We start from the raw sequence: 27,978 nt of genomic DNA, 5'->3' as shown, positions 1-27,978 counted from the left end.
ATTCTTAGAGAACCCATGTAAAGCGACTGACTGTATAGTTTTTTTTTCAGGTATCCCACGGAGTAAGTATCTCCCAAATTCCCGAACAAGCAAACCACTCTTCAAGCAGGTGGATCTGCGAACACACGTTTGAAGGGAATTTCAATATAATTTGTGATATTCAAGAAGCTACTTATACTTGACATATGACCCATGGCTACCGTCTATACAGTCACAGCCCGCGCAACCGAACACCTCATAGAGCACAACCGTAAAGCTTAAGCGCCCCACAATCATAAAAATCGGCTCTGATCATCGTATGAACCCTATATCCAACGATGGAAATCGTAGACAACCTCTCAGGGATTTGGGTTGCAGGTTGCAAGGTTGCAGGTGACTGCTTCAGATCAGCGTGCTGCAGGTGCCATCTCTCTTCAAGTACTAGCTCTAGTATCTCTGCGAGCAAGCAGCTTTCCTCTCTACAAGCCTACATCGAACAGTCAACTATCTCCAGCCGAAATCGCATGGCCAAGGACCAGGATTAGAGCGAATATGCCCCTACGATCCCGATATCCGTTGCAAAGACCTAGACATCGTAAGCACTACACACTACACACAGCCATACAATACAATAGTTCCAAGAAGTATGTATATTCTCTGCACTCAAAAACTTCGAACAGCCTCTTCCACAGCCCGACGGATCAGCGGGTTATCAAACACCTTTACCCAAGACCTCACAATTGACAGCTAGACTCCCCCAACCAAATTACACCCGTGCCTGCGAGACGAATCCATCAACACCCATTATAAAATCTGGACAGGCCAGCCAAGAACCAGCCAGAAAATCCACCAGAAGTATCACCAACCCCAGTAGGAGAGGGCGGAGGTAAGAGTCACCGTTCAGGAACGGGCCTCTCCAGACCGAGCACAGCGGCACAAGTCCGAAGCCACAGACCTACAACCCGATACAGCATCTACAGCAGTCCAGTACAAATGCACGGCATCTCTGAGGCATGGAGGGAGGCCGGATAGACCCAAGCCAGCCAAAAACAGCAAGCATGACCAGCACCGTGGACACTTGACTCATACATCACTTGCACGAGTCCCGTTCTACGAACCCACAAATCCCAGGTACGGTGCCAGAGCACCCACAACCACAACCATAACCACATCTACATCCACATGGTGTGTGTGGTGGACATCAACATCCTCGTGGTGTTAACAACGGTAATCCACAAGAGAGACGTCCCAACCAATGCAAATCAATCCGATGCAATACAATCCAAACCCAGAACCAGAACCGAACCGAACCCAGACCCAGAACCACAGCTTTCTAGAAAAAACAACCCCCCACCAGAAGAACCAGAAGCAAAAAAAGAAAGAAAGAAAAGAACAAACAATCCCATGGAACCTATCTCGAACGCCCAGCCTTCCAGTAGACTAGTACTTCCAGCACTCCCTCCCACTCCCAAAGGGAATACTAGCTTACTGTGTAGTCTAGTCTACCATCCCAGTCCGCAGAATTTCCGCCCACCAGCGGAAAGAGCAAAAAAAGAAAATATACTCCGTACTTCGTCCGTACTAGGTATACCAAAACCCCGACCCGGAGATTCCCGAAATTCTAATCCGTACCGCTACCATCCAACCCAATATCTTCCAGCATTGGGAATGAAATCCTCACCATCATCTTGGACTACAAACACCACTTAAGTATATGTATGCATCATCGATCCCAACTATCAAGAACATCCAATGATTTCAATTAAACGATACTTACCTAAAAAAATCCCTCCATGGTGGTCCGAGTCAACCTGCTGAGTACAACCTACAACAGCCAAGAGCAAGAGCAAGAGCAAGAGCCGCACCAGCCAAACAACACATAACACTGCTAGCAGTCCAGCGCTGGGGCACCCAAATTGCAACTTGCAAAAAGCAAAAAAGAAAACCATTACCTAACCATGAGCAATGCTTATTATGCAACCACAACCGCAATCCCACCGCCAAGCCCTCATCTCATGATAAGACATGGGCCCCACTGCACTTACATTTGTCCAAGTCCAACTGCACTGCATCCATCAGGTGGCGCCGTGTTGGGTCCGCGGAGCCAGTCAGGCACTGTTCCGGAAGCGAATAAGCTGGGAAAGGCCCCCGGGCCCAAAATGCCAAGAGATGCTAAGACAAACTACTGCAGGGACGGGGCCGGAATGGAAGGAACAAAAGAAAAAAAAGAGAGGGCCCCATCCGGATAGAGCGGCCTCTTCACTGAATGGGTCATGTGGTCTCACACTGACGCGGTTGAGGTTGAGGCGATACTGGCACAAAATGTTTGAGTAAGTGAAATAAGAATTCTGTATATGCTAACTAGAATCTATACTATATAGTGTAGTAGATAATAATGAAAAAAAAAACGTCAATCCGTACACCCTGCATATATACACACATGGGGTCGTCATACCGCATCTGCTCATCAAAGGGCTGGGACGCGAGCCTGCGCGAGATGATCAAGTATATCACGTTTCAAAAAAAGATCAAAACGCCATCCACGAACATCGCAAAGCTAAACACAAAAGAATTATGATACATTAGAATGGGGGGGGAGGGGATTCCGATCAGGAATCTAGTTGTGCTCATCCTTCTTCTGCTCCTGCTCGATGGGGGCAGGAACCTCGGGATCTTCCGCGTCCAGGGCGTTCATCTCGTCCTCCTGGTCGTTCAGGTGGTGGTAAACCATCCAGAAGATGATACCGGCAATGAAGGAGGCGCAGGCCAGACCGACAAACATCCACATGATGGCGGGGTCGAACGCAGCGGGCGTCAGAGCCTCGGCAATAGCGGAACCGAACGCGTTGGTGAGCAGGTACATGGACTGCACGAACGACTTCATGGACGGAGGCGCCTTGGTGTAGGCGTACTCCAGACCGGACACCGAGGCGAAAATCTCAGAAACACCGATGAAGACGTAGGCAGGCGTCTGGATCGCGATGTGGACGTGGTTGCCAGTGGCCGCACCATCAACGATGGAGGCATCACAGAGGGGCTTGCCGTAGCAAGGTCCGGCAGAGTAGATCAAGTGCTGGACAATGGCCGCGTACATCATAGCAAGGGAGGCGATGACGAATCCAACGGAGATACGGGTGATGGGGCGGAACTGGATGCGCATGCGGCGGAGCAGGGGGTAAACAAGAGTCTCCAAGACCGGGATGAAGACAATGACAGAGATGGGATCGAAGTTCTGCATCAAGTCGTTGGGGATACCGTGGCTCTCCATCTCACCGGCCTGGGTGACGAAGTTGCTGGAGAACTGGCCGTAGACAACCCAGTAGACGGGGTAGAAAGCGAACACACGGCATGCGACCAGGGCGCGCTTGAGCTCATCAATGAAGTGATCATCCCAGGGCAGATCGGGTCGGTTGCCTCCATTGGTGGCTTGCCAGCTAGGCTTGGCTGCGTCCATGTTGCGGTTGACGATCATGATTCCCAGAGCCTTGAAAGCATCCGTGATGATGGAACCCTGAGGAGGACGGACCACGTAGAACTTGCGGCCGAAGATAAGGACACCAGTACCGACGGCAAACATGCACAAGCAGAGCAGGTAGCCAGACCAGAAGCCGATGTACTTCTCCATGTAAGGCGTGGCGATCAGGGACAGGGAGCCAATGTTGATGCAGGCGTAGAAGATCATGTAAATGCGCTGGATGGTCAAGGCGGGATCGATGATGACCCGCTCACCCTTGGGGGTCGTCTTGATCGCCATCTTCTTCCGCTTGTATTGGTCGGCAATCAGAGGAGCGACGTTACTCTTGATACCGCCGGTGCCCAGACCAATGATCAAGATGGAAACAATGAAGCCACCAACACCCGCTCCATGGGAGAGAGCAGTGGGGATAGACGTGCAAACCAAGATAAGGAGACCGACCAGGTAGATGATACAGAAAACCACGATCGTCTTGTACTTGCCCAAATATTGATCGGCAACAATAGCACCAAGGATGGGAGTAACTACGGACCGAGGTCAGTAAGAGGAATGAGGACGGACCGAGCCAGAATGACTAACCATAACACCAGAACTGGAAGAAAGTGGTCAGACCAGTGGCACCACGTTGGCCCATGCCAAGGGCACCACGACCCTGACTGCCATCGAGAGGGCGTTGGATGTAGTTTTGGAACATGCCGGACATTCCGTAGTAGGTGAAACGCTCGCAAAGCTCGACAACAGCGACGAGCCAAGCAGAGACGGGCAGATGTTCGGCGACATGACGGAGGGTTCGGACCTCTTCCTGGTTGGGTTCCTCACCATCAGGAGTAGCGTCGAGAGCCTTCTCCGTCATGTAGGCCTTCTCGTTCGAGGTGACCTCGGTGATAGTGCCATGGCCCTGTTGGAACGGCCTGGAGCATGACATGTTAGTCTCGAGACGGTAGGGCAATGCTTGATGACTCAGCAGGCGCTGCGCTACATGGCAGGCGCACAGAGACACAAGACAAGAATAAGAAAGAAAAGGAGCACATACTGAGCAATATCAGCCTCGCGATCTCCGGAAGACATGGTGGCAGAGACCAGGCAAGGGAATTGGTCCGACAGGAACGGTCGCAGTAGGGCAGATTTCCACAGGAAAGAAGACAGAAAGACCAGCGTTGAGGAGGGAAACGGCCCTCACCTTATATCTCCCTCGACGGTCGACGATATAGGAACAGTAACCGAAGCGGACCCATCTTGTCCCCGAACCAATGGCCGCTAGATAGATAGAGGAGAGACCCCATCGGAGGGTGGAAAGGAAGGCAAATGGCGACGGCCGAGGCAGGGGAGATGCCGATGTAACCCCAGGCTGAAAGCAAAATGTTGATATGACAAGCAGCACCAAGCATGACCTGAGACAAGTGGGAAAGACGTTGATTGGCTTGTGGGGGGAGCAAAACCCGGCTGCAGTTTGGAACGCCAAGAAGGTCGGGCCCTGCCGGTGAGTGCGGAATGTTTTTTTCTTTCCTCCCTCGAACCAAATTTCCACTTTTCCCTCGTGGCGAAAAACAGTTCCTCTCGCAGTTTTTTTCCCACCCCTCGCTTCCAGTCCTTCCCTCGCCCACTCGAGATCATTGCCTGTTTGAGCTTTGTCTTGCATATCATCCGATTTTTCATGGTTATGCGCCACCACCCCTGGCTGGCCTTTCAAATTTGCAGAGAATCATAGTGTCCGATGAACTGACTGACGGACTGCATGGCCAGCCAGCTAGCTAGCCGGCCTAATCAGGACCCGGGAATTCGTTTCGTACAGAAAAGTGATCCAATCTTTCGTGCCGTCGGTTGGACCACCGCAAGCGGAACATGTTAGGTAACATAAACACTTTTAGCTGTAGGCTAGCAGATAAGCATGGCGTGTCTTATTCGTGACTCAAACGGAGTTGGAAGGAAACTCCGCCGCGTTTCTCAAAGGGCGCAGAGGGCGCGCGCGCTGACTGTGGCCACTGGCCACCTTTCGTGCGTTGGAAATCTTGTTCCCCCGCCTGTCCATGCGAGGATCAGCACTCAGCACGATTGCAACGTCGGGCTTCCCCGCGTGTGGTGTGCGAGCAAATGAGTCAATAGCTTGTGACCTATCATCAGTGCATCACAAATCAAATCAAGTCATTCGACAGGAGCAATGCAATCGCCCTTCCGAGATATCCCTTGTGTCTCTGTAACAAGCAATGCTTGTCTCAGCCCACAGCTGTGCTTATTTCTGCTGCCTCCTCTGCCTCTCCCTTGCCCTCAAGCCGTACAAGCCGTAATCGGAGAGTTCGCAATGCCATTGAACCCATTCCGCGTAGATTAGGCGATGTTCTCGAAGGGGCCGGCGAGTGGAACAGAGTTATCGTCTATGGGGGAGCCGACGGGGGAGCCGAGGCGTCGGCAAATCCCCAGCTTAGCTTTCCCTTAAGATATGGGGATGGAGTCGGAGAAACATTGCTCGTCTGATGAGTTCTGATCGGATCATTGCTGTACAGGGACTGGGCGTTGTTGACGACGATCGAAGGCTTCCTCATTGGGGTATGGTTCCATTCTGATCGGCTCCAGCCGCCAGGGCAAAACCTGGAGAGAGACATCTGTCCATCGTAAGACACCTTTCTTCCTTGTCCTATTCGTCTTGTCCAAAGATATATGAGGTCAGTGAGGTGTCACGGGTGTTCTGAGGTGGTGAGGGGAAGAAATGCTTTTGGGAAGCGTTCCTTGAGAGCGCGCGTGGGGTGGGGTAGTGTCTGTTGAGGTTAAGTACCTGTTCAAGGTCCGACTTCGCCCTCGGAAAGCCTTCGGCCACCAACTGGTTTGGTAGTGGTCAACACATCCCCCTGGCCATGATTCTCACCGCTCGACTCATGACTCGAAACACTCGCTGACCTGGAGACATAACAGTTCATATATCAAAAGGCGCAAAGCCTCGAAGGGCGTGGCCGCCTCGTTTTCGTCCTCTTATTCGGCCGTTGGCGCGCTAGACTCCAAGGCAGAAAGGGCTCCGATCTTCCTCCGATGCCTTTAGGGATGGCGTGCTAAGCACGACCGGGCCAATCAAGCCGACCCTGTTTATGACTCGCGACGGCGACATTCCGTGAGAGTGTTGCCAAGCGGAGAGTGACTCAATCAGCGACCAGCATCTAACGTGTATACGATAGGCGGAGGCCTCTTGGCTGGACTGGGCGGCGGCCGTGATCGGCTGGATTTCCCGTGCTGATGATCTGCACGGTTGCTATTCTGAAGATGCTCCCTCCCAACTCAAGCCATTGCGTTGCACCTTTGCGAGATAGTCGGAAGGGGACCACAGTCTGGGTTCGCAGGACAGTGTGGATCGGACTTCTTAGCCGGCTGTTCGTATGAGGGGATCAAACTCTGATAAGGCCAAAGCAGGCCAAACTCAGCCTGCCATCATAAAACTCGAGGCGTATAAACCTCAAGGCGCAATGCCAGTTTTCATTTGCAGTGAAAAAAGGCTCCTTACCAAGCATTATCTGTGACCTTCCAAGCCTTTTAAAGTAGACGATCATATCTTGTCACGGATCCACAGTTCCGCGCAGGGGTGGATAAATGGTCAACCGTCGGGCATTAATTCGCTCGGAATATGCGGAAGCACTCCTGTTTTTGACCCAGTGCGCGTTTTTATCGAAGGAAAAATTGGAAAAGCAGGCAGCAGAGCTTCAGGGTGATGAGGTGGATGGCTATTCTCGCAGTACGGTGTCGAAATCGTAACTCGGAAGGCGCCATCTCAAGCTGTGCCTGTGACTAAGGGCAGCGTGACGATGATCCTACTGGTCGACAAGATAACAGCATAGCGGGCGGGCATGCATTCTAGCATGGCTGGATTGGATTTGAAACCAATTAAGCCCGCCGCAGGTTCCAGCTGTTGCTTATGGTCCATGAAGAAAACGATCCACCGTAGTTCCTTCATATGCCATCCATCCATTGACTGTAACTCTCAATGTTTTCCCTCTTTCTGCTTAGTCTGCTCGTGGCTGTCATGCCAGAACTTGCCAAAGAGCACATATCTATTATGATATGACATCGAGACCTTCGTTTCATGGGTTCATGAAGGGCAGTATAGATCCTTTGGTAGTTTCACCTATGATGATTCTCGCCACGACGTATAGCAATACACGCCAGATATCCCTGAATCCTTCACACTGGGGACCCCTTGATTAAAATGTCAGCGGGATGCGGTTTTCTCTCGTCCAAGACAGCATACTTTTCAAGAGAAGACTCGATTTGCAGATTTACAGAAGGAAGCAGCTTAGCATACCACAGAGAATCACAACAGAAGACCACATCTACCAACACAACCACAGAGACAGAGTGTCCACCTTCATTATCCAAGCAAACACACAGGCACCATAAGCACTTGTCTCCGAACTAGCCACCCCAGAGCCACCCTTGAAAAGACATCTATACCAACCAAAGCAGATCAGTAAAAAGCCCCGCCCTATCAACACACCACAGAACAAATTGAAGAAACTTACTTACCAGCTCCAGGTTAGACCCTCCCTTTTCACAGTCCGCGAAGCACACAGATATAGCAACATTCAGAAGTCAGCATCTACTGAAGCCCACCACCTCCAAAGCAGGAGAATAACTTACCCTTTCGTATTTGGAGTCTTGTGGCCCAGGCCCAACCCAACCACCCGTCCATAGGCCCGCGAGAACTTGCAAGTGGAAGTCTGGAGGTACGGCAAGCTCAAAGTTTTTTCCAGTGAGCCAAAACCTGCTTGCGCTGTCACGAACAGATGCTCGATCCGGCACAACTTACGAATAAGAATAGACCGTTAGCGACCGGGGACAATGTTGGGGTCACGTACCTGTCTCGGGGGTGGTAGGGGGGAGAGAAGATGATAGGAAGAGAAGGGGCAGAAAGAAGGGTAGGGGAAGGTTGAAAAGGATAGAAGGAATGATGAGAAGAGAATGAGAAGAAAGAGGATGAGAAGAGGGAAGATGGCAAGAGAAAGGATGAGAAGGAGGAAATTGGAATGATGGTGGTGGAAGAGAACGAGAAAGAAAGGGAAGAAGATGAATGGGTGGGTTGGGCAGTGGAGTGAAGAAGCCTGGAGGGAAGATGTTGTGGGGGAGGACTGACGAGAAAGGTGCTTTATGAATCCGAGGGACTCGACATGATGATGAAAAGCAAAAGGCTGGTGGGTTACTGCCCGGCCTGGTAGGGACACCGACGCTCATGGCGCCTCATTCATTCACTTCAAAATTTCCTAAACAGGAAGTCACTATCAAGGTCACTCACCCCACGGGCAGGACCGCTAACCACCTCCGACTCCAGTTGTACTCGCTACCGAGCCCTACTTGACCCGTGCGGCATACAGCAAGTTGGAAGAGGAGGTCATCCACATTGGATAGCCACCGAAAATAAAAAGAACATCTGTACTGTACTGTACTCGGTGTATACACGGCCCGCATTGAGGTTTTGTCTCGATAACGGAGCTGAAGGACAGCAACGTCACCATGCAAGCAAAAATCAGACAGGTCAAGTAGATGCAGCAATTCAAATCATTTTCTTGTATTCTCCGATCCCAAGAGGGACAACACTGAAATTTAACAGAATATGGTATAAACCTCGTCAGAAATACGTCTTGAGGAAAAGAGCTGCAACCAGATCATCGCCTCACTGCGAAGTGCTGGCAAGCCAGTTTGGAATATGTCTCCTCCCACAGGCAATGCCTTGTACTGATCTTTTCCCTTTCGTTACCGCGCATCATCACGGAGCCCTTTTCCATTAATCCATAGCAAACAAGCGAAAACCACCGCGTTATGATATCATAAAGCCAAAGCGACACAAGCTAGCAGGCGCTTCAGACAACAAACTTGGCCTTGGCTCTCGTGCTGCCGCTGTGCGCGCTGTCTGTGTGTCCGGAGAACTCAACGGCATCCGCCTCCTTGAGACGGAGAACCTCCTTGAAGCGGCGGCCGATGGCCTCGAGGATGTCCTTGCCCTGGGCGGGCGTACGGGTGTTGTTCTTGTCTCCCGGAATGGCCTTGCCAACGGTCCGTGTCCACAGACCCACACGGTAGAAGCCCTTGCGTACGTTCACGACGACGCCCATAACCTCGCTGTCGCCATCGCTCTCGAGAGTCTCGCCAATAGCTGCCAGCTGAGCGTGCAGCCACAGGTCGTCAATGGGCACGGAGCGCTTGTCCTTGAAGGAATATGACCACTTTCCGCCGTGCTTGTTCTGGGGGTCCTCCCACTCCGGTCTGACGCCCTTCTTGAAAAGGTGGTAGTCTGCTTTGAGGCCCAATTCGGAGGTCGGCGTGATGTTGTTCTAACAAAATCAGTTAGCCGGAAAATCCCACTTAGGGCACAGCACGCGACATAACGTACGTAGATTCCCCAGAATTCCTCGACAGAGTTGAAAGTCACAACCTCCTTCAGAAGGTCGTTCCAGTTATCGCCCTATAACCACGGATGGGTCAGATGAATGTTGAACGCAGTCGATCGAGTCGATCGGTCCCTTACCTTGCCACTGGGGGGCTTGGTAAACCAGAGGGTCCACTCGTGCATCAAAGGATGCTTAACGTTGAAGTTTTCGGGGTCGTGGAATACTGTGACGGAGTCACCGTTCGTCTTTTCGGTCTGCTCGGCGGCAGCGACGGGGGCGGCATTCTCATCGGCCACGGGTGCGTGGCCGTTCTCAGCGACGGCGGCCATTATGGTAGAGGGAGTATGAGGTGAGGTAAAGTTCAAGGTGGATGAAGAGGGTCGAGCGGCGGGGTCGGGTTGATGAAGAGGCGAGGGGTCGTCGGAGGGGAGAGAAAAGTGCGGATGGCAAAATTTGTTGTTGTGATGAGAGGCCGTCAAAGGAAGGCGCAACTCGCGGTAAGAGGTGTATGTGAGGTAAGAAGGGAAGACGCGCAAGTGGTTGAATCAGAGTTGAGCGTCTGCTCCAGGCAGAATCACGGCGAATGTCGTGGTCGAGACTGTATGGGGAAGATGGCGGAAAATCCCAGCATCAAGTTTTGATGGTTTGGAGATGCCGCAAGGTCGGGACCAGAGTGAAACTTTTCCCTTTTGGGCAACCCTCCCTTCCAGACCTCTAATAGGCTGCCGCCGCCCAACCCAGCCCTAATGATGATATCTTGACAGAGAAGTGAGGTAGGTAGGAGTCACTCTCAGCAAACCATAAAAGAAGGTATTTTGCACTCTTTAGTTAGTCAAGTGACTCGTAGTATTATATTTTTCCTCTTTGCAAGGCTTTAAGCCCACTTCATACGCACAATGCCACAGGTTAAATAGAGGCAACGAGCCTGATGATAGACGCCTGCGAAGTTTGGATATGGATAGGCAGCGTTCTCTGCCCTCAATATGTGTAAACACTATATGAGTTTCATTTCTATTCGGTCAAGCTCGGTCTCGACACATATTTTTGAGCAGATCTAAAAACAGTACTACTAAGCCAATCCAGGAACCAGGAAAAGAATGAGTCTAGGGAACTTGGTATTAAAATGTAAAGTCATGGATTCGAAGGGTATCTATAGTTCAGTGCTAATCAAGAGAGATCTTTGTCTAATCATTTCTCGCCGCTATTGATCAAGCTCAACAAGCAGTTCCAGCCTATTGTTCTGGTCAGTTGTTGCTCGGCCAGAGATAGAACACTACTTACCCAAGCTGACCAGGTTCACGACCAGGACACGGTACTCCAAGGGCACTATGGCGAAGTTGACACCTTGGACCATGGGCCAGATCGTAAGGTTCGCTTTGTAACTGGGGACAAAGCTGCTGCGCAACTTCTCCATTGGGTCAGAGCCTTCCAAGATGGCCATGGACGACAAGAAACATGTCAGGTGAGTGGGCGTGAAGAGTAATTGATCGGCAGCGACCCGAGCGGCGGTGGTAGCGATGGGGTTCTTAAGAACAACATGGCGTTGTAGAATGCCATACCAGGCCGTGGCAGCCGGGCCGAAGATTGCTTGGGACCATTAGAAAAGGAACTTGTTAAAGACAGCAACGCCCATGGCCAATTCTTACCACCTCCATACAGAGCCATGCGTGCAGTTCGTGCCATATCGTGCTTATCGAAACCTCGGCGATCAACGAGCTGCTGAGCAAGGACATCTCCACTGCCAAACAAGACCTGGTCGTCAATGGAGTCAGCGGAGTCAAGAGGAAAGCGAGTAATAGAAATTGTTGGAAGCGGAACAAGACCAGGAAGACATACAAAGCTGGTGACACTGGCGGTCAGGATGGGCTGTTTGGCCAGCTTCGCTTGGTACCTGAAGCGGATAAGTCAGTACAAGGCTGGAGGTACATGATTGACCGAATCCTCAATGTAGGATCGACATACCACCGCAACATCTTTGTCTAAGATATCGATGGGGGTATTTTTAAGAAAATACACAGAAAGGGATTGGCTAGAAATGATGTATGCGACCAACGAACAAGATGCTGAAGAGGAAACAGAAGAAGGTGGGTTGCTGGCATAAACTCAGGGAGCGATGATGCAGGTATAAGTATCTGGTCGCAGACTGCCGCTGATAAGGGAACAGGAACAACAGACAGCTCCAACACTCTAATCCACCCCCAGGGTAAAAACCAAGCAAATGCGCGACAATCCACGCCACTCTGGGCGGCTATTGGAGAGCAGCAGCTCGCGACGGGGTAACCCACTTATCACATGATGTACCCGGACGGGGCTCCGATCGGGTTGCCCAAAACGGCTTATCACGTAGGGCATAGGGCTCCGGGCTCGCTTAGCGCACCCGCCCGCGAAATTTCCCTCCGTGCCAAAACAGTTGTGGATAGCGAGAGAAAAGTCAACTCGACGTCGACAACCCCTCCCACGACACCTCCTCTCGCCCCTCCGACCCTTTCCCAATCGCCATAACTATACAACATGGCTGACGCCGCTCCCCGTGGACGTGGAGGATTCGGATCTCGCGGTGACCGCGGTGGTGACCGTGGCCGTGGCCGTGGCCGCCGTGGACGCCGTGGTGGCGCGAAGGAGCAGGAGAAGGAATGGCAGCCCGTCACCAAGCTCGGCCGTCTCGTCAAGGCTGGCAAGATCACCAGCATGGAGCAGATCTACCTGCACTCCCTGCCCGTCAAGGAGTACCAGATTGTGGACTTCTTCCTCCCCAAGCTCAAGGATGAGGTCATGAAGGTACGAAGCGAACGTTCAACCAAAATCACCCGGAATATCGACGTGGAAAATTTTCGAATCGGCGCATGTGCTAGGAAGTGGACGCGCAATTGGATTGGATGCGGGATTGGGAATTGGACAATGTCGAACGGGAATTGCTGCGGAATGGTCAGGTGCTGACGGTCATTCTTTCTTTCTCTTCGCAGATCAAACCCGTCCAGAAGCAGACCCGTGCCGGTCAGCGTACCCGCTTCAAGGCTGTCGTTGTCATCGGTGACTCCGAGGGCCACATCGGTCTCGGTATCAAGACCTCCAAGGAAGTCGCTACCGCCATCCGTGCCGCCATCACCATCGCCAAGCTGAGCGTTCTCCCCGTCCGTCGCGGTTACTGGGGTACCAACCTCGGTGAGCCTCACTCTCTGCCCGTTAAGCAGAGCGCCAAGTGTGGTTCCGTCTCCGTCAGAGTATGTCGCAATCGCGCCAGTCCGACTCGAAGCAACCCGTTGACTAACATGAATCCAGCTTATCCCCGCTCCCCGCGGTACCGGTCTCGTTGCCTCCCCCGCCGTCAAGCGTCTCCTCCAGCTTGCTGGTGTCCAGGACGCCTACACCTGCTCTTCCGGCTCCACCAAGACCCTCGAGAACACCCTCAAGGCTACTTTCCTTGCCGTCGTCAACACCTACGGCTTCCTCACCCCCAACCTCTGGAAGGAGACTAAGCTCATCCGCAGCCCTCTTGAGGAGTTCGGTGATGTCCTGCGCCAGGGCAAGAAGTACTAGGATAGTGCTTTGATGGGATAAACTTGCATGATTGTTTTTTGAATCGAACTATTTTTTCTACGGACTTCAAAAAGTTGCTCTTTGGCTGTAGGATCGGAATTCTGCACAGATTACGACTTTCGCGCCTACCTACGCTAATTAACGGTGTCAACGGATGTAATGATTATAAGGAGGAGCTTCGAGAACTTAGCGCAAGGTCAATTTAACCTCCATTTTCGCCAGTGACTACCGGGCGGTTGATATGGTACGGTGCGCCCACTATCTACTCTGTGTACTTCTACGGTCTCGATCTGGAAAGCAAGCATTCAAGTGCGGAGTAGATAAAAATAGAGTAAAAGAACGCATTACGAAGACTAGATTTGGCCTGACTGTCCCTTACTGCCCCTCGGACTCGGGATTTGCTATATGTGACGTCGCTAGGGGTCGGGCCAGCGCCGTCTGGTGTTAATGCCCATGTGCTGCAGAGGCCCATTCATTCAATCGGCCCAGAACTAGGGCGAATAAGGTTGTCATCTAAGCCTGATCCACATGAGAGGTTCAGACGCATTGCTCATACCCGGTTTTCCCTGCGCGCTCGCTTCGGAGCACCTAGCACTATCGGTGATACTACATATGTTCTTGAAGTTCCGTATCCAGCTTCTTTCTCAACAACTTAATGACTAGGTAACTATTTTTCTACCAATTCCAGCCAAAGGGCGTTGGTCCTCACACCAGAAGAGTAGAACGCCATCGATCCGCGTGTTATACATCTACATACTAATCAGAACACCATCAGGCAGTAGATCTAATTGCCAGACTTCAAGCCATAACGAGGACTGTCGTTAAGCCCTTCCGTATGCCTACTACTGGGGAGTGACTTGGCCAACCCATAGCCTACTGTTCTCTGCATGTTGAGTGGAAATTCAGCTCGTGGGAAAACATACATCATGAGAGCACTTGTCAAACCCTCACCAGAGCTCCTCTGCTCCTCGATCTGGCTCTCGTCTATCTCTCTTACGAGATTGGCTTCAGGTAGGACTTTGCAAGTACAACCTATATCTCCTATCAACATGAGAACAAAGCATTCAGTTCGTCAATCTCTCCCTGCCGGCTGAACTCTCCTCGCCGCTGTTGGTACACGTGCATCCCAGACTGCTTATCCGCTTCGTGGGTCCCCGCACTTGGAAGTGGTGTCAACTATACAGTCCTCCTTCACTTGACAAAGCCGAGAAAAGGAGATGACGACCTCAAATGCCCGGGTATTGCCTGAAAACTTTGTCTGGTTGACTATTAGCCGTGAGGTTATCATAGATGGATGCTGCAAAACCGCCGGAGATATATTTCTGGAGGGCGGGGATGCACGGTCACATGATCCTCTAAGTTTTGAGTCTCCGGCACGGTCGCTCACTGTAAGACGACCCACAACTTTATTCCAGCTTCTGAGTTACCTCTGACTCCTGAACAACCCAAGCCTATGCGATTAGAGTCCGCCACGAGGTTGTAGTATGTCTGCTCTTATGCATGTCGAGGAGGATGGCATCTCATTGAAGTTATTGTCCGCTAACTTATGCCTAGGCTCGAGCACTGGCGACATACTGTGGAGCCGGGCATCGCCAGATCCCCACATATTCTGGTCATAGCGTTAAGTTGCCTGCTCTCCAACCTCATTTGACCAGTCGTTCTGGCGAGCTAATCGTGAACCCCGGTTGAAGAAGCTTACATGTAATCTAGTTAAAGTAGGTAGGTAGTGTTAGCAAGGGTGGCTGGTGCAGAGCCTGATACCTAATACCTGGAATATCATAGGCCACCTCAGTATGACAACAATGACTTTCTCAGTGCCAATGTAACGGAATTCCATCCACTGTAGCGAGCGGAACAGGCTTCATGTCTAAAGCACATGTCAACCTGATCTGGCACCTGGGGAAATAATGATCCGCGTGCACTGGGTTGTGAGCGGAATGTGCCTGCTCGTGGGGTAAATTCCCCCTTAGGAACTTCTCAGAACAATAGCCATTGTCACCGCCTCTCTTCCATCCGCAAACCTCTGTCACCGGACGGCATCAACAACTCGCAGCAGAGGAAGGTCAACAAGGGCTACGATGATCTGGTCCACGGTCATCCTCGGTCTCCTCGGCCTGTACCTCGCTGACCGTCTACGGGATCTCTTCAAGCATGTCCGCGTCGCGCAGCGCTCGGGGCTTCCCTATGTCGTGTCTGTCTTCTCTCCAGGCATCGTCTCCATGGCTTTCTTCGATACGCCCTGGTTCTCCTATCTGGTCGAAAACTGGTTTCCCGCCCGACTGGCAGATATTGTGTACGATACCCTGATCAATTATCGCTGGAGGGCCAGGGATCGACAAGCAAGACGATATGGCGATGTGTACTTGCTTGTCTTCCCGGGAGGCATCTTCTGCAGCGTCTCCGATGCGGCGGTGGTTTCCCAGATCGTCAACACTCGGCAGAGCTTTACAAAACCAGTCCATCAGTACGGTGAGTCTTTTCCCTCTCACTCAATTGTGGGTATGTGCTCACGAGGCTGATGCTCCTCCAGCGGTGCTGGACATGTACGGACCAAACGTCGTCACGGTGAGTGCGACACCACCCTTTGTAGTCACACATCATGCCCATGCTTATTTCAAACAGTGTGAGGATGCAGAATGGACACACCATCGTCGATACACGGCAACAACCTTCAACGAAAAGAACAATGCTCTTGTGTGGGAGCAAGCTATAAAGCAGAGCCAACAGCTAATCGAGTACTGGCACGAATCAAGACCGAACGAGACCAGTGACAGCTTCGTGGCGACCGACACGAGACAGGACACCCTCAAGCTCAGTCTCAACGTCCTGACTGGTGCCGGCTTCGGTGTAGATCTGCCGTTCAAGCCCATGCCCCAGCATCTGCTCAAGGGCCCGGATGACATCTTCAAGGACAGCACCCCGCCCCCGACTGGGTTCGATTTTACATTCCGGTCAGTAATGTCCTACATGAACGAGCATATCAGCACAGTTGCGATAGCCAACAACTTGTTACCCAAGTGGATCCCCAGAGCGCTGGTCCCCTTCTTCAGGCGAGACTTTGCGGCGCATCGGGACCTAGAGGTGTATCTGCAGAGGTTGGTTGACAAGACCGAGCGAGAATTGGAAGACACAGACACAGCACACCACCTGGTGCAAGGAATGCTTAATCCGCGAAAGTCTCAGGACCAACAGACTTTGACAGACCGGGAGGTTATCAGCAACCTGCATATTATCACCATTGCGGGACACGAGACCACGGCAACCACGCTACGATTCGCGTTCCTGCTCTTGGCTCTGCATCCGGACGTCCAGGAATGGATGTATGAAGGTCTGGCGGCCTCAACCAAGGGGGAGTCTTCTGACGCTGGGACCTGGGACTACGGCACTATGTTCCCTAAACTGGTTACCCCTCTATGTGTCATGGTGCGTACGGCCTCAAGCCTGTTTCTTTGCAGCGGATAGCATACTGACCTGCACCTAGCTGGAGACCATGCGTCTGTACCCGCCCGTCGTAACTGTCCCGAAGTGGACGGGCGACTCAGCAAGGAAGATCCGTTATCGTGAGGAGGATTACGTCCTGGAGCCTCGCCTGAACATAAACCTGAACGTAAGCAGTCTTCACTACTCGGAAAAGTACTGGGGAAGCGACGTCAGACTGTTCCGCCCACAGCGCTGGGACGTGCGGAATGAGGATAGCTTTCTAGCCAAGAACGCGGGCCTACCCGGTGTTTCTGCACCAGGGCTGGAGTATCCTACCATTCATAAGCCGGTCCGAGGTGCTTACATCCCGTTCAGCGATGGCATGCGCGCGTGCCTAGGGAAGAAGTTTGCGCAGGTCGAGTTTGTGGTTGCATTGGCCGTAATCTTTTCAGACTATCGAGTTGAGCTGGCAGACGATAGCAAGGAAGGAGTTCAGGAGGCCGAGAGGTCATTACGAGAGTGCACTTCAATCCTGACGTTGGCTTTGAGGAGAAACATACCGCTACGCTTCCGTAAGCGTTAGTGGTGGTGCAACGGGATGCTGTAATGACTAGTCCTTCTGTTTCAGAACCATCTTATCGAGAGAAACGGCGCATGACAAAGAGACGGCCGCAGGCAATGGAATTCTCTCTTGTCAGCAACGTCAAGGATAATCATTTGTACGCAGTGGATCCTTTCTTCCCGTTCCTGTTCTTTGTATTCCGTCCAAAATGGCATTGGCGAGCATGTGTTCTTTCACTAAGCAAGCTACCACCAAAGAAAAGAAACATACTATGAGAAGGGGAGGGGATGAAGCCCCACAGCTCCACTCGACCAGAGACAAACAAAACACCCTCGACATGGGCTCCCAGTGTTCCAGGCTGTGTGTTAGTCGTCCATTGCATCGTTCCCAGGTGCCATATTTCACTGCGCTTTTCCCCATCTTTCACCCAGCTAGCTTGCGCTGCCTCTCACAAATCGCCCACTCTCTCCAAGCCTTACCCTTTGAAAACGTGCAATTCCCAAGCAATAGCTCACCTCATTCAATTCTGCCCCGGCCAAAGCGATGATAGAACACGCAGCACACTGGCAGCTTGCACTGCTAGGCGCGGAATTCTGGAACGACGTGGAGACGAGAAATCAGCCTGTCCACGACCTCATTGATACGGGTCAGTAACGCGGGTCCCTTTGCTAAGAACTGACCTATGATCTATGAAATTCTCGTTTCACACAGCTACTAACACGCTCTGAGGATACTCTCTCTCTCCAGTACATGACCAAACTCTCCATACCCGTTTCCCGTTCAACCTTGTTAGTGAGGAAAACAGCCGTGCCAGGTCACTTACTGCCGGAGCTGGAGCTGGAAGTGCTGGTGACAGAGCTCCTTCCCCGGACGTCGTTGAAAGCAACAACACTTCTTCCGATTCTTCAGACAAGCCGCGGCGCCGTCGCCGCTACAGCATGAGCGACGTATTTACCAGAAACACCGCATCCAACACCCCAGAATTGACCCTGACCATGGCCGGATCGCGCAAGGTCGAGCGTGCGAAGCGTTCGCGCTCCGAGAGCCGGACTTGCTCCCAGGAGCAGCAGACACCGCAGCAGCAGCAGCAGCAGCAGCCTCAGCCATTCAGCCGGTCCTCCAGCACAGCGTCCAGCAGGAACAACCAAAGCACCGCCTCGCTCCTCCGCTCCGCGCTCCAGCGCTTGAGCCGTAAGAGAATGGGGTCCGGCGAGGAGCAGATGCCGACGCCTGTGAACTCAAAGACTGCCGCGGCCGGAGAGGTCGGACATCGCTCCCATCCCCAACCTCAACAGCAAGCGCAGCAAGTACAGCAAGCCCAAGCCCAAGCACAAAGCCTACCCATCGTCTTCTTCACAGCCGAGCAAGCCACCCCGACCAACCCGCTCCTAGAATTCCGCGGCGGCGCGACCTGGGCTCGATTCCCGCGGAACCGACGTTCATTGGGGATCGATGTCTACTTGCCTATCGACAAATCCCAATCTGCTACCGCCACCACCGCCGCAGCGGATTCCACAGCGCAGACCGAAGAACAGACAAACGGAGAAGAGGAAGAGGAAGACGAAGACGAAGACGAAGAAGAGGTAGAAGAGCGCGTTGAGGTCCTGCCCGTGGAGCAACTGTTCCCGCTCATCCATTTCCGGCACCTCCGCTCCCTCAAGATCACCGGCATGGTGCAGTCGTACCAGAGGTACATCTGGCAAGCGGCGTGGCTGAACACGGGCCTCGAAGAGCTGGAGCTCAGCATGGTCTGCCCCCCGCGCCTTCGCCAGTCCTTCGCTGGGAACTGGCCGTACATCAAGGGCGGATGGACGATGAATCCCACCCACTACAGTGCCCCTGTCTACTAGTACGACCCCCATTCCCAGTCCCCAAGTCTCCATCCCCCCCTAACCCCTATCACCTAAACCAAACCAACTAACTGAATAATCCCCCAGCGGCACCGGCGCCGGCGCCCTCCCGCGCACCATCGGCGAAGGCGAATACCTGGACAAGATCGCCCTCGAGAAGGCCAAAATCTGCGCCATGGTGCAAGGCCCCACGCGCAACCGGCTGTCGATCCGCACCCTGACGCTGACGGGCTTCGTGATCGACGCCGACCCCTTCCTGCTCTGGTTCGACGCCACGCGGCTCAAGTGCCTGCATTTCAAGGACTACTGCGTCGACGCCGGCTTCTATCTGTGTGAGGCTATGCACTGCGTCTCCGTGCTGTATCCCCGGCTGTTACTGGTTGATGAGGAAGGCCGGGAGGCCGTCGTCGCGCGCCGGGTGAATCTGCGGAAGGAGTTGAAGGTCGTGCAGCTACGGGGTGGACGGAAGGTTGGGGAGATGGCGTACACTGGGCCGGGGTGTTTGGATAGGGAGATTCCGGAGGCGGTGGGGGTGGGGGTGGGGGTGGGTGTGGGTGGTGCTGTGCAGGAAGAGGAAGAGGAAGAGGGGGCGGAGGGTGCTGATGCTGCTGCTCCTGCTCCTGCTCCTGATCCTGCTTCTGCTACCGAGTAAGCGTAAAGGAACAGAAGGACTAACTTAGGCCTAGGACTTTGTGTGTTTCAGGCAACTCACTACCTTGATTTCTTACTGAGCGAGCGCGGCGTCCTTCCTTGGGGAGTATGTTCTTCTGATTAGCTGCGTTTCTGCTCACCATTCTCTCATCTTCAGATGATCTGACTGTTTTCTTTTCTTTTCCTTTTCTCTTCATGAATTGGTTTGGCGCAACGGAGTTCGGAAACTGGCATGGCAATGAATGCAAGAGCGAGAGAGAGAGATTGGTAATGTCTAATGGTGCGAATACTGGGTTTAACTGGAACTATGGGACCTGGTAATGTGTAATCTTAATGCGATAAGTTATTTGAAATGAAGAAAAAAAATATGATCAATGAATGTCAACTCTTTACACTTCAAATCCCAAGTTGGTGATACTGTAACGGCAAGAATCCGAGGTCGAGTATGATACTTGGAAGAACGAGACATTCATATCAACCTGGCTGGTACAGCATGAAACTTGGTTACAATCAATCGCTTGGTTGGATTATTTCCACGGCTCCACCCCCAATTTCGAACGACAATGATCATCATAAAACATACAGAATGTTCGTTCCTTCGCTGTCCGACGCCCCCATGGTAGCAGCATATTATCCCGGTTCATACTTCGATCCTCCGTCCACAACAGTAGAACCATCAGTTCGGAAACATAAAACGATACGTAAAGTCGTGATGCCAGGCAAACACGCCCAGCGTCCAGTCATATCACACCCCTCCTGTTCACACTGCCTCCCAGACCGAAAATTCCAGCGGAACTTTCCATCAACACCTGTCACTCTCCTTGAGATACATACAAGTCCGTCGCAATTTAAGCTCCGTTATCCTCACCGATACGGATGGCGCCCTCATTGCCGATGCCGTTGGACCAGAAGCCGTCCACGTTAAGGGTGCTGCCGTTCTAATTAGCTATTGAACACACCGGGAAAAATAGCAAGCACCTACATTCCCGGAGCACTGTCGTGCGCAATGATCAGCCAGTATCCGATCAATCCCTGGGAGAAGATATCGTAGATGGCAAACAGGATAGTCTCCACGTCGACGTTGATCTTCAGAGCCAAAGCGCCCGCGGCGATAGTGCTGTATGCATTCTCTATTAGCACATACACTGATAAAAGGTGAACTCTCGTAAGACCTACACAGGGAACAAAACCTTCACCAGCAGAGTCACGCCGGAGATGGTTCCGAAGAACTTGCGGGTCTGGTTATCCTTGTTGCTGGCGGCGCGGGCCCCGTTCACGCTGATGTGGTACACGGTCGTCAGGTATCCGATGGCACTGATGGTGAACCAGACCCAGCGGCGCGAGGTGTGGCCGGCGAAGGTGCCCAGCAGACCGGAGCCCAGCATGACGAAGTCGGCGGCGATGGCCACCAGCAGGTGAGCCCCGGGAAGACCGGACAGCAGACTCAAGCTGATCAGGCTGAGCGGCTCGGTCAGGAACCACAGCACGTAGCGCAGCCACAGCACCTGGCGGAAGTAGTCCTGGTGCGTGTTGGGCACATGCTTGTTGTGCAGCTTGACGGTGTCGACTTTCCAGGTGATGCCGCCGCCGGTGGCGAGGGCGAGGTAGATGATGAAGGAGATGGTGGCGGAGAGGGAGACGAGGGTGTGGAAGACGCGCTTGCTCTGATTTTTTTTGGTTGAGTGTTAGTGAGTGACTCAAATGACTTTAGGGATGTCGAGATGGCTTGCGGATACTTGGGGTGGAGGTTCTTAACGAACTTACCAGTGGTACACGAGCTCCCAGAACGTAGAACACCAGGGAAGACAGGGCCATGAGCACGGTGACGACCCTAGTAAGAGCGTATCGTTAGAAGCTGAGCTTAAAGCTTCTATAGGGAAAGACTAACCATAATGTGCGTTTGCCAGTATCGTGGATCTCCTGGAAAATGGGCTCATTGCCTGGGACGACGGTGGGGATGGGCGCCACAGTCGAGGTCGGAGTCACCCCCGGAAAAGTCTCCTTGAGGAAGGTCTCAATCATCGTGAAGACGTTTGGCAGCTGGCAGTCTGATGACGATGATGATGATGTTGTTGGTGATGATGATGGAGGATGGATGGATGGAAAGCGATAAGTGACGGTTATCGATAAGAGGATGCGGGGGATAAAAAGACAGTGAGAGGAAGGCGGAGGTTATATACGAGGAAGCAGCAGTCCAGCACCAGCCCTTTTTTTTCATCCTTCCTGAAACCATTGCAAGCAGCAGTCGTCATGCTGACCTCGCTGCTGTCGTCATGGAAGTCGAGGTTGGAAGAAGGAATCCAATCAGAGACCATCGAGACCATCAACAGGGAGGGGGAAAGGTGTCACAGAGAACCTTGGAAGTCATCTTTTAATCAGCAGCGAGCTCCGACTCTCCGACTGGTGGCTCCAGGGTTGTTGCCTGATTCACGTTACCAGCCATTCATTGACTGTCAGGATTCAAGGGACTCTTTTGAGGTCCATGACGTTATCCCCATCACCACCAATAAGCGCTGCAGAACACCAGCTACGCGCAACCAGGATTCCCCGCAAGACCGATCTAGAATGGTCGCTGTGACTTACATAAGGTATGGTTAACTTAGCTAAGATACTCCGTACTATGCGTACGGTTTTGAGTGAGATGCTAAAATTGAAGTACACAGTAAACTAATAATACAGTACAGGAATCCACCGCAGGAATCCGGGAATTGATCAAGGAACTGACCACTCACACCTCTGCAGTCGCAGCTGCAGCTGCAGCGTCCAGTTCTTGCACGACTCCCTCGCAGCGATCGCACACCGTCTCTTCCGCCGCTTCACTCTCCGCAACCACATAGCGCCAGCACCGAGGACATTTACCCGCCTGCGGACTGTACACATACACCGTGCCCTTGGCTCCGCTGGGGAGCTCATATTCCTCACTGTACTGCCATTCCGCCTGCGCTATCGACTCGGGGATCGGCTCGCCATGAGCACCGAGGCTGACGGACGACACCACAAAGAAATCGGGTAACTCGGTCAGATCCCGGTGGAACACCGACGCGGGCGTCGAGTCTTCGGGAAGGACGAGGTGCACAAACGACTGAAGAGAGGAGCCCAGCTGCTTCTGGCCGCGGGCCTTCTCTTGGACCGCCTTGACCACGGAGTTGACGGCGGCCAGCTCCTGGTAGTCGGATTCGAGACCCTCGTTCTGCCATTCCGCAGCAGGGGCTGAGACAACGCGCTGCAGAGGATGCTGGCTCTGCGTCTTGATCGCCTCGGGGGTGTGCTCCCACGTCTCCTCCACAAGCATGGGGGTGATGGGCGCCAGGACTTCCTGGAGATTTTGGTAGATGTGGAACAGCGTCGTCTGCGCCGCACGCCGGCTCGCGCTGTTCTCGCCGTAGGTGTAGAGCCGATCCTTGATAGCCTCCATGTAGAAGGCCGAGAATTCCTGATTGGCCCAGCGGTTGATCGCATTCACGGCCTTGTAGAATTCAAAGTTCTGGCCGACCTTCCGGCAGATCAAGACCATCTCAGACAGCTGCTTCAGTGCGATGCGGTCCACTTGTTGCAGCTCATCGTACGGGACACGGTGCTCGGGGCGGAAATCCGACAACGCACCTAGCAGGAGCTTGAACGTCACGCGGTATTTGTGCAGGCTGGTGTGCACCGTCTGGAGCACCTGCTTTCCGATCACTACGTCGCGAGTGTAGTCACTGCTGGCGGCCCACATGCGGAGAGCATCCGGCCCAAGGGCGTCGTACACCGGAGCCTGGTTTTCGGCCTGCTTCTTCCCCTTGCCTTTTCTCGGCTTCAAGGGTGGCAAAAGCGATCCGTCCATGATCGCATGCGGCAGCATCACGTTGCCAATGGACTTGCTCATCTTGCGGCCTTCTTCATCCAAAGTGAACCCGTGGGTGATGAGGTGCTTGAAAGGCGCACGCGGGGAAGCGGTTTGTCCCGAGGCAAGCTGATGAGCGACGAAGGTGAGAAGCCCGGACTGGAACCAGCCCCGGTGCTGGTCGCTCCCTTCAAAGTACACGTCTGCCGGGCGACCATCCTCACGGTAAGGGACATCCACTTCAGACCAGCTGGTGCCACTGTCAAACCACACATCCATCGTGTCGGTTCCTCGTCGATAACCCGGACCAGACGCGTCCTGAAGCGATAGTGGAATCCACGCGTCATCGTTGGCTTCATCCGTCCACCATGCGTCAATGCCACGCTCCTCGATCACCTTCATGATATGAGTCACGCTATCCTTCGTGAGCACGGCCTTGCCAGTGCCCCGGTGATAGAGAGCAGGAATGGGAACGCCCCAGGCACGTTGACGAGAGATGCACCATTCGCTGCGGTTCTTGACGAAGTTCTCCAAGCGTTGCCGACCGGAACTCGGAACGAAGTTGACGTCGTCCAGCGCTTCCAAAGCGTGGCCGCGAATGTCGGCCACGTCGGCAAACCACTGTTCTGTAGCCCGGATGATGATCGGGCGCTTCGACCTCCAGTCGTACGGATATTTGTGCTCGTAGTTATGCTGAGTGAGAAGTTGACCTTGAGATTCGACGTATTCCAGCACTGCCGCGTTACCCTCGTCGAGGACGCTTTTTCCGCGCAGCCGCTCGGGATCCACGGGCATCGCCTTGTCGGTGAATCTGCCGTGATCGTCCACGGGCGCGAAAGCGGGGATCCCACGAGAGAGACAGGCTTCGTAGTCGTCCATACCGTGACCCGGAGCGCAGTGAACCAGTCCCGACCCAGAGTCGGCCGTCACAAACTCCGCCGCGATGATCGGCTGCGCCTCCGCAGCCGCTCCCTTGAACAGAGGTCGATACGTAGTCTGATCCGCCAGCTGAGAACCGAGAATCGCCGGCACGATGACCGACAGATCCTCCTTCAGCGCGCTTTCCAAGTATTCCAAGCGCGATTGCGCGATGAGCAGGTGGCCGTGCGTCTCCGACTCGACGATCGTGTACTCGAGGGCCTCGTGGACCGCGATCGCGGCGTTCGCCGGGAGCGTCCACGGCGTCGTCGTCCAGATCACCGCGCTGACCTCCTTACCCTGGAGCAACGGATCCTGGGCGAGATGCGCCGGGATCCGCGCGAGCGGGAACTTGACCATCGCCGCGGTCGACACATGGTCATCCTTGTATTCCAATTCCGCTTCGGCCAGCGCCGTGCCCGTCGACGGGGACCAGTAGACCGGCTTGAAACGCCGGTAGATGAGCCCCTTCTCGACCATCGCCCGAAAGATGCCCAGCTGCCGCTTCTCGAAGGCCCGGTCCATCGTCTTCCAGTGGTTGGCCCAGTCGGCCATGACCGCGAAGCTCCGGAAGCCCTTCATCTGGGCCTTGACCGTCTTGTCCGCCAGCTTGCGGGCGGCCTTGCGGATCACCGCCGCCGCGCTGACGCCGTCCGCAGTTTGGAGCTCCTTCTGCGCCTCGAGGGCCTTGAGCTCGATGGGCAGCCCGTGGCAGTCCCAGCCCGGCACAAAGCGCACCCGCCGCCCCAGCCCCAGTTGTGTGCGGCAGATGATATCCTTGGTGATCTTGTTCAGCGCGTGGCCGACGTGCAGTTCGCCGTTCGCGTAGGGAGGTCCATCGTGGAGCACAAACGGCCGGTCGGCCGGGCGTTCACGTTCTTGCCAGGCGTAGAGGTCGTCGGTGCATCGGCGCAGGTATTTGGCCTGGTCGGCCGGTGTCACGCGCGCGGGGAACGTCGACTTGGGGAGCTTGAGCGTCGACGACCAGGACCGAGCGAGCGTCCGTGGCAATTCCGCCATACTATTGTCGGCTCATATCCCGCCTTTTTTTGGGCCAGGTTGGGGGTTGCGAGAAAAGGCTGTTGGAGGGTTTCGAGTTCGATGGGACTGCGGACTTGGGAAAGCTCCGGTGCGGGTAATCTACAAATTACACATACGGAAACTTTGGTGGGTTCAACCAATCAAAGCATTTATGTTAAGGTCAAAAGTGTATTGTCAAGCCTACATAAATACCGAGTAATACCCGCCCGCTGCTTCCAGCATGTTGCTAGTACCTTAGTCATGTGAAAATGGAATGAAAAACATGTAGTACAAGGCTCCTTTGAAACGCCAACGCCTTCATGACTCGGTCAGTACAATGTCAGGCAGCTCACCGCCCCGTTCTTCATCACCTCAAACAACAGGCCCGGAAAACCAAACAGCTCTGTGTTTCCTAGACCTCCATCATTGGCCTCTTGCCCGGTCCTCTGCCCCTTCCCGGTGCTTTCTTCCCACCCGCCTAGGAACTCGACACTGCTTTCCGGACTGTCGCCCCAGCCCCGGTTCAAGATCATGGGTCTTTGCAGGGCACGCTCCTCCGCGGCATTTGCATAGGCTCCCTTCCAGACCGAACGCAGTTGCTCCGAGATCTCTTCGTAGCGAGTCTCAGATGTGAGGGCGTCGTCGGCTGGGTTGTGGATGATCTTCCAGCGACTGCGACGGTGTCGATTGAATGGATACGAGCCTGGCACGTTTCCATGCAAGATGATCTTGGTCACCACCAGCTGGGAAGACGGCGAAGGCGGGGTTGGATCCGGGAGGTCGGATCCAGGGAAGGCCGGGCCCGATGCGGTAGGGTACGAAATGAAGGCATCAAAGCCATGATGGAAGTAATTGAAGAAGCACTCGCTCGGAAGAGAGGATGGGTCCAGCGTGGGAGCCTGGGAGGCTTCGTCATCCGAGTCGTCGGTCACGCTATTATTAGACGAATGATCCAGGTCGGTGACATCGATCCCGCGCCCCGAGGATGGGCCCATGTGCAGAGCGTCCTCTCCAGCGCTACGGCCTGCGGCGCGATGGATGGCTATTCTGCGATCGTTCTTACGGTATATTGCATCCGGCGGTCCGAACTCGGCAATCAAGTCCTGCGAAGTGGTTTCCGACAATGTTATTTGGGCCGGCGGGGATGATCGTCGGATCGCTTCGATCTTGCCGGCCCCAAAAATCAGGAACTCCTCGATCTCATCCGGGACGAACTCCCTGCTTTTACCGACCAGCGCTGGGGAACGCGGGTACTGGGGCTGCTGGGTAAACAATTTGTTTCGAGCCTCCGGCCATGACGAGCCTTGGAAAATGGACATCGAGGTTGCGGGTAATGCAGCCGATGAAGAAAGCAATGCTACAAAGTCACACTGGTCCGACCATGCTGAGTTCTGGAGCGGAAAGGAGAATGCGACGCCGGGATAGGATAAGACGTAGGTACCATACGGCGATTGAGGGCTGTCGGGAGGTATGTATTCTCCAGGGTAAGAGGGACCAAACAAACGATTGTAGATGTGGCGAAAGTTGGGCCCTTGCTGCGTGACGGAGGGCTCTTGCGGTTTGATGCCTTTCAGCACCTCCTGGTTCTTGTAGACGAGGGTGATCTTCGAGAAGTCAAGCACTTCGATCAACCGCAACCTCTGATCTGGCCCATCGAACCGCAGGCGTAGACCGCTGGATGGAAGTTGTAGCGTGACGGGTTTCCGGAGAGGTTCCGACGACGAATATGCGATATCTATTGCGGGGTACGTCTGGGGATGGGACTTGACGCGGCTGAGCACATTGTGGAGGGAGGCTCCCAGAGCTATACAGACGCAGGTTAGTGTTGTTTGAAACAAAGATAAGGGTTTGACATGCTTATGAAACCCAGCCCTTTTCCAGGGTAGATCTGAGCTTGTGGTGAAGGCCTGGAAGAAGAGGATGAAGTCATGATGGCATATGGACCAACTGCATGCTGAGGCGGAGACGGTGAGTGAGGGGCGGATCGGATTAGTATATGTATCTTTGAAGGTGTTAGAAGGTGCGAGCTGCACCGGAGCACAACCACTGAAATTTCAAGGTGAAGCTAAACAGATTTCGTGTCAGAATAAGCCGAGTATTAATGTAGAAACAGAATTATTCCACGAGAGGAACAATAATAAGGACTCAGCTGTCAGGAGGAGCATGGAGCGGGCGATGAGCGAATGCTATCATGTGAGATGGGGGCATGACGAGCAATCCCGCCGGCACGTGGGCGGTGAACCCGCTTTGTTTACATTTTCCGCTTTGAGACGGGAAATCAATAACAGCGGATCACTAACCATAACCAACCGACTGACAGCACCTCCTGAACCAGATTCGCCGACCACCGCCTATGTTGGTGCGCATTCTTCCAAGCGATT

At 53.6% G+C, this 27,978-nt stretch overlaps 10 protein-coding genes across 10 annotated transcripts; 4 read left to right on the top strand and 6 right to left on the bottom strand.

The window, feature by feature from the left end:
• Window positions 1–840: 840 nt before the first annotated feature.
• Window positions 841–1,847, top strand: BO95DRAFT_283540 (uncharacterized protein). Its single transcript, XM_025581670.1, has one exon. The coding sequence runs from the start codon at window positions 1,162–1,164 to the stop codon at window positions 1,687–1,689; it is 528 nt and encodes a 175-aa protein (XP_025445928.1). The 5' UTR covers window positions 841–1,161; the 3' UTR covers window positions 1,690–1,847.
• A 592-nt stretch (window positions 1,848–2,439) lies between these two features.
• On the bottom strand, window positions 2,440–4,642 carry BO95DRAFT_283525 (peptide MFS transporter). Its single transcript, XM_025581669.1, has 3 exons — window positions 4,488–4,642; window positions 4,034–4,365; window positions 2,440–3,978 (listed from the first exon to the last, which is right to left on the bottom strand). Exons 1-3 carry the CDS (start codon window positions 4,520–4,522, stop codon window positions 2,597–2,599), a joined length of 1,749 nt encoding a protein of 582 aa, XP_025445927.1. The 5' UTR covers window positions 4,523–4,642; the 3' UTR covers window positions 2,440–2,596.
• Window positions 4,643–7,772: 3,130 nt separating this feature from the next.
• Window positions 7,773–8,975, bottom strand: BO95DRAFT_283519 (uncharacterized protein). Its single transcript, XM_025581668.1, has 3 exons — window positions 8,290–8,975; window positions 7,958–8,235; window positions 7,773–7,879 (listed from the first exon to the last, which is right to left on the bottom strand). The coding sequence occupies exons 1-2, from the start codon at window positions 8,660–8,662 to the stop codon at window positions 8,024–8,026; spliced, it is 585 nt and encodes a 194-aa protein (XP_025445926.1). The 5' UTR covers window positions 8,663–8,975; the 3' UTR covers window positions 7,773–7,879; window positions 7,958–8,023.
• On the bottom strand, window positions 8,871–10,452 carry BO95DRAFT_439324 (eukaryotic translation initiation factor 4E). The gene is made up of 3 exons (XM_025585711.1): window positions 9,954–10,452; window positions 9,819–9,890; window positions 8,871–9,759 (listed from the first exon to the last, which is right to left on the bottom strand). Exons 1-3 carry the CDS (start codon window positions 10,143–10,145, stop codon window positions 9,289–9,291), a joined length of 735 nt encoding a protein of 244 aa, XP_025445925.1. The 5' UTR covers window positions 10,146–10,452; the 3' UTR covers window positions 8,871–9,288.
• Window positions 10,453–10,948: 496 nt separating this feature from the next.
• On the bottom strand, window positions 10,949–11,960 carry BO95DRAFT_439322 (Mpv17/PMP22 family protein). Its single transcript, XM_025585710.1, has 5 exons — window positions 11,779–11,960; window positions 11,653–11,707; window positions 11,463–11,568; window positions 11,098–11,403; window positions 10,949–11,048 (listed from the first exon to the last, which is right to left on the bottom strand). The coding sequence occupies exons 1-5, from the start codon at window positions 11,787–11,789 to the stop codon at window positions 11,005–11,007; spliced, it is 522 nt and encodes a 173-aa protein (XP_025445924.1). The 5' UTR covers window positions 11,790–11,960; the 3' UTR covers window positions 10,949–11,004.
• Window positions 11,961–12,285: 325 nt separating this feature from the next.
• On the top strand, window positions 12,286–13,635 carry BO95DRAFT_439321 (40S ribosomal protein uS5). Its single transcript, XM_025585709.1, has 3 exons — window positions 12,286–12,594; window positions 12,780–13,037; window positions 13,096–13,635. Exons 1-3 carry the CDS (start codon window positions 12,328–12,330, stop codon window positions 13,351–13,353), a joined length of 783 nt encoding a protein of 260 aa, XP_025445923.1. The 5' UTR covers window positions 12,286–12,327; the 3' UTR covers window positions 13,354–13,635.
• A 1,612-nt stretch (window positions 13,636–15,247) lies between these two features.
• On the top strand, window positions 15,248–17,529 carry BO95DRAFT_283474 (cytochrome P450). The gene is made up of 4 exons (XM_025581667.1): window positions 15,248–15,822; window positions 15,884–15,918; window positions 15,976–16,776; window positions 16,835–17,529. Exons 1-4 carry the CDS (start codon window positions 15,432–15,434, stop codon window positions 17,354–17,356), a joined length of 1,749 nt encoding a protein of 582 aa, XP_025445922.1. The 5' UTR covers window positions 15,248–15,431; the 3' UTR covers window positions 17,357–17,529.
• A 349-nt stretch (window positions 17,530–17,878) lies between these two features.
• On the top strand, window positions 17,879–19,847 carry BO95DRAFT_507983 (uncharacterized protein; the record flags this gene model as incomplete). Its single annotated transcript, XM_025591278.1, has 5 exons — window positions 17,879–17,981; window positions 18,083–18,149; window positions 18,219–18,526; window positions 18,635–19,184; window positions 19,273–19,847. 5 exons carry the CDS (start codon window positions 17,879–17,881, stop codon window positions 19,835–19,837), a joined length of 1,593 nt encoding a protein of 530 aa, XP_025445921.1. The 3' UTR covers window positions 19,838–19,847.
• A 369-nt stretch (window positions 19,848–20,216) lies between these two features.
• BO95DRAFT_439318 (opsin family protein) lies at window positions 20,217–22,206 on the bottom strand. Its single transcript, XM_025585708.1, has 5 exons — window positions 21,725–22,206; window positions 21,601–21,667; window positions 21,013–21,500; window positions 20,819–20,953; window positions 20,217–20,766 (listed from the first exon to the last, which is right to left on the bottom strand). The coding sequence occupies exons 1-5, from the start codon at window positions 21,856–21,858 to the stop codon at window positions 20,685–20,687; spliced, it is 906 nt and encodes a 301-aa protein (XP_025445920.1). The 5' UTR covers window positions 21,859–22,206; the 3' UTR covers window positions 20,217–20,684.
• A 358-nt stretch (window positions 22,207–22,564) lies between these two features.
• BO95DRAFT_450235 (isoleucine--tRNA ligase ISM1) lies at window positions 22,565–27,527 on the bottom strand (the record flags this gene model as incomplete). Its single annotated transcript, XM_025587999.1, has 3 exons — window positions 22,565–25,598; window positions 25,934–27,401; window positions 27,464–27,527. The coding sequence occupies 3 exons, from the start codon at window positions 27,525–27,527 to the stop codon at window positions 22,565–22,567; spliced, it is 4,566 nt and encodes a 1,521-aa protein (XP_025445919.1).
• Between the last annotated feature and the right edge of the window lie 451 nt (window positions 27,528–27,978).

This window comes from Aspergillus brunneoviolaceus (genome assembly GCF_003184695.1).
Source record: "Aspergillus brunneoviolaceus CBS 621.78 unplaced genomic scaffold BO95scaffold_9, whole genome shotgun sequence".
Taxonomy (NCBI): domain Eukaryota; kingdom Fungi; phylum Ascomycota; class Eurotiomycetes; order Eurotiales; family Aspergillaceae; genus Aspergillus; species Aspergillus brunneoviolaceus.
This window is presented reverse-complemented; position numbering and strand designations above follow the sequence as displayed.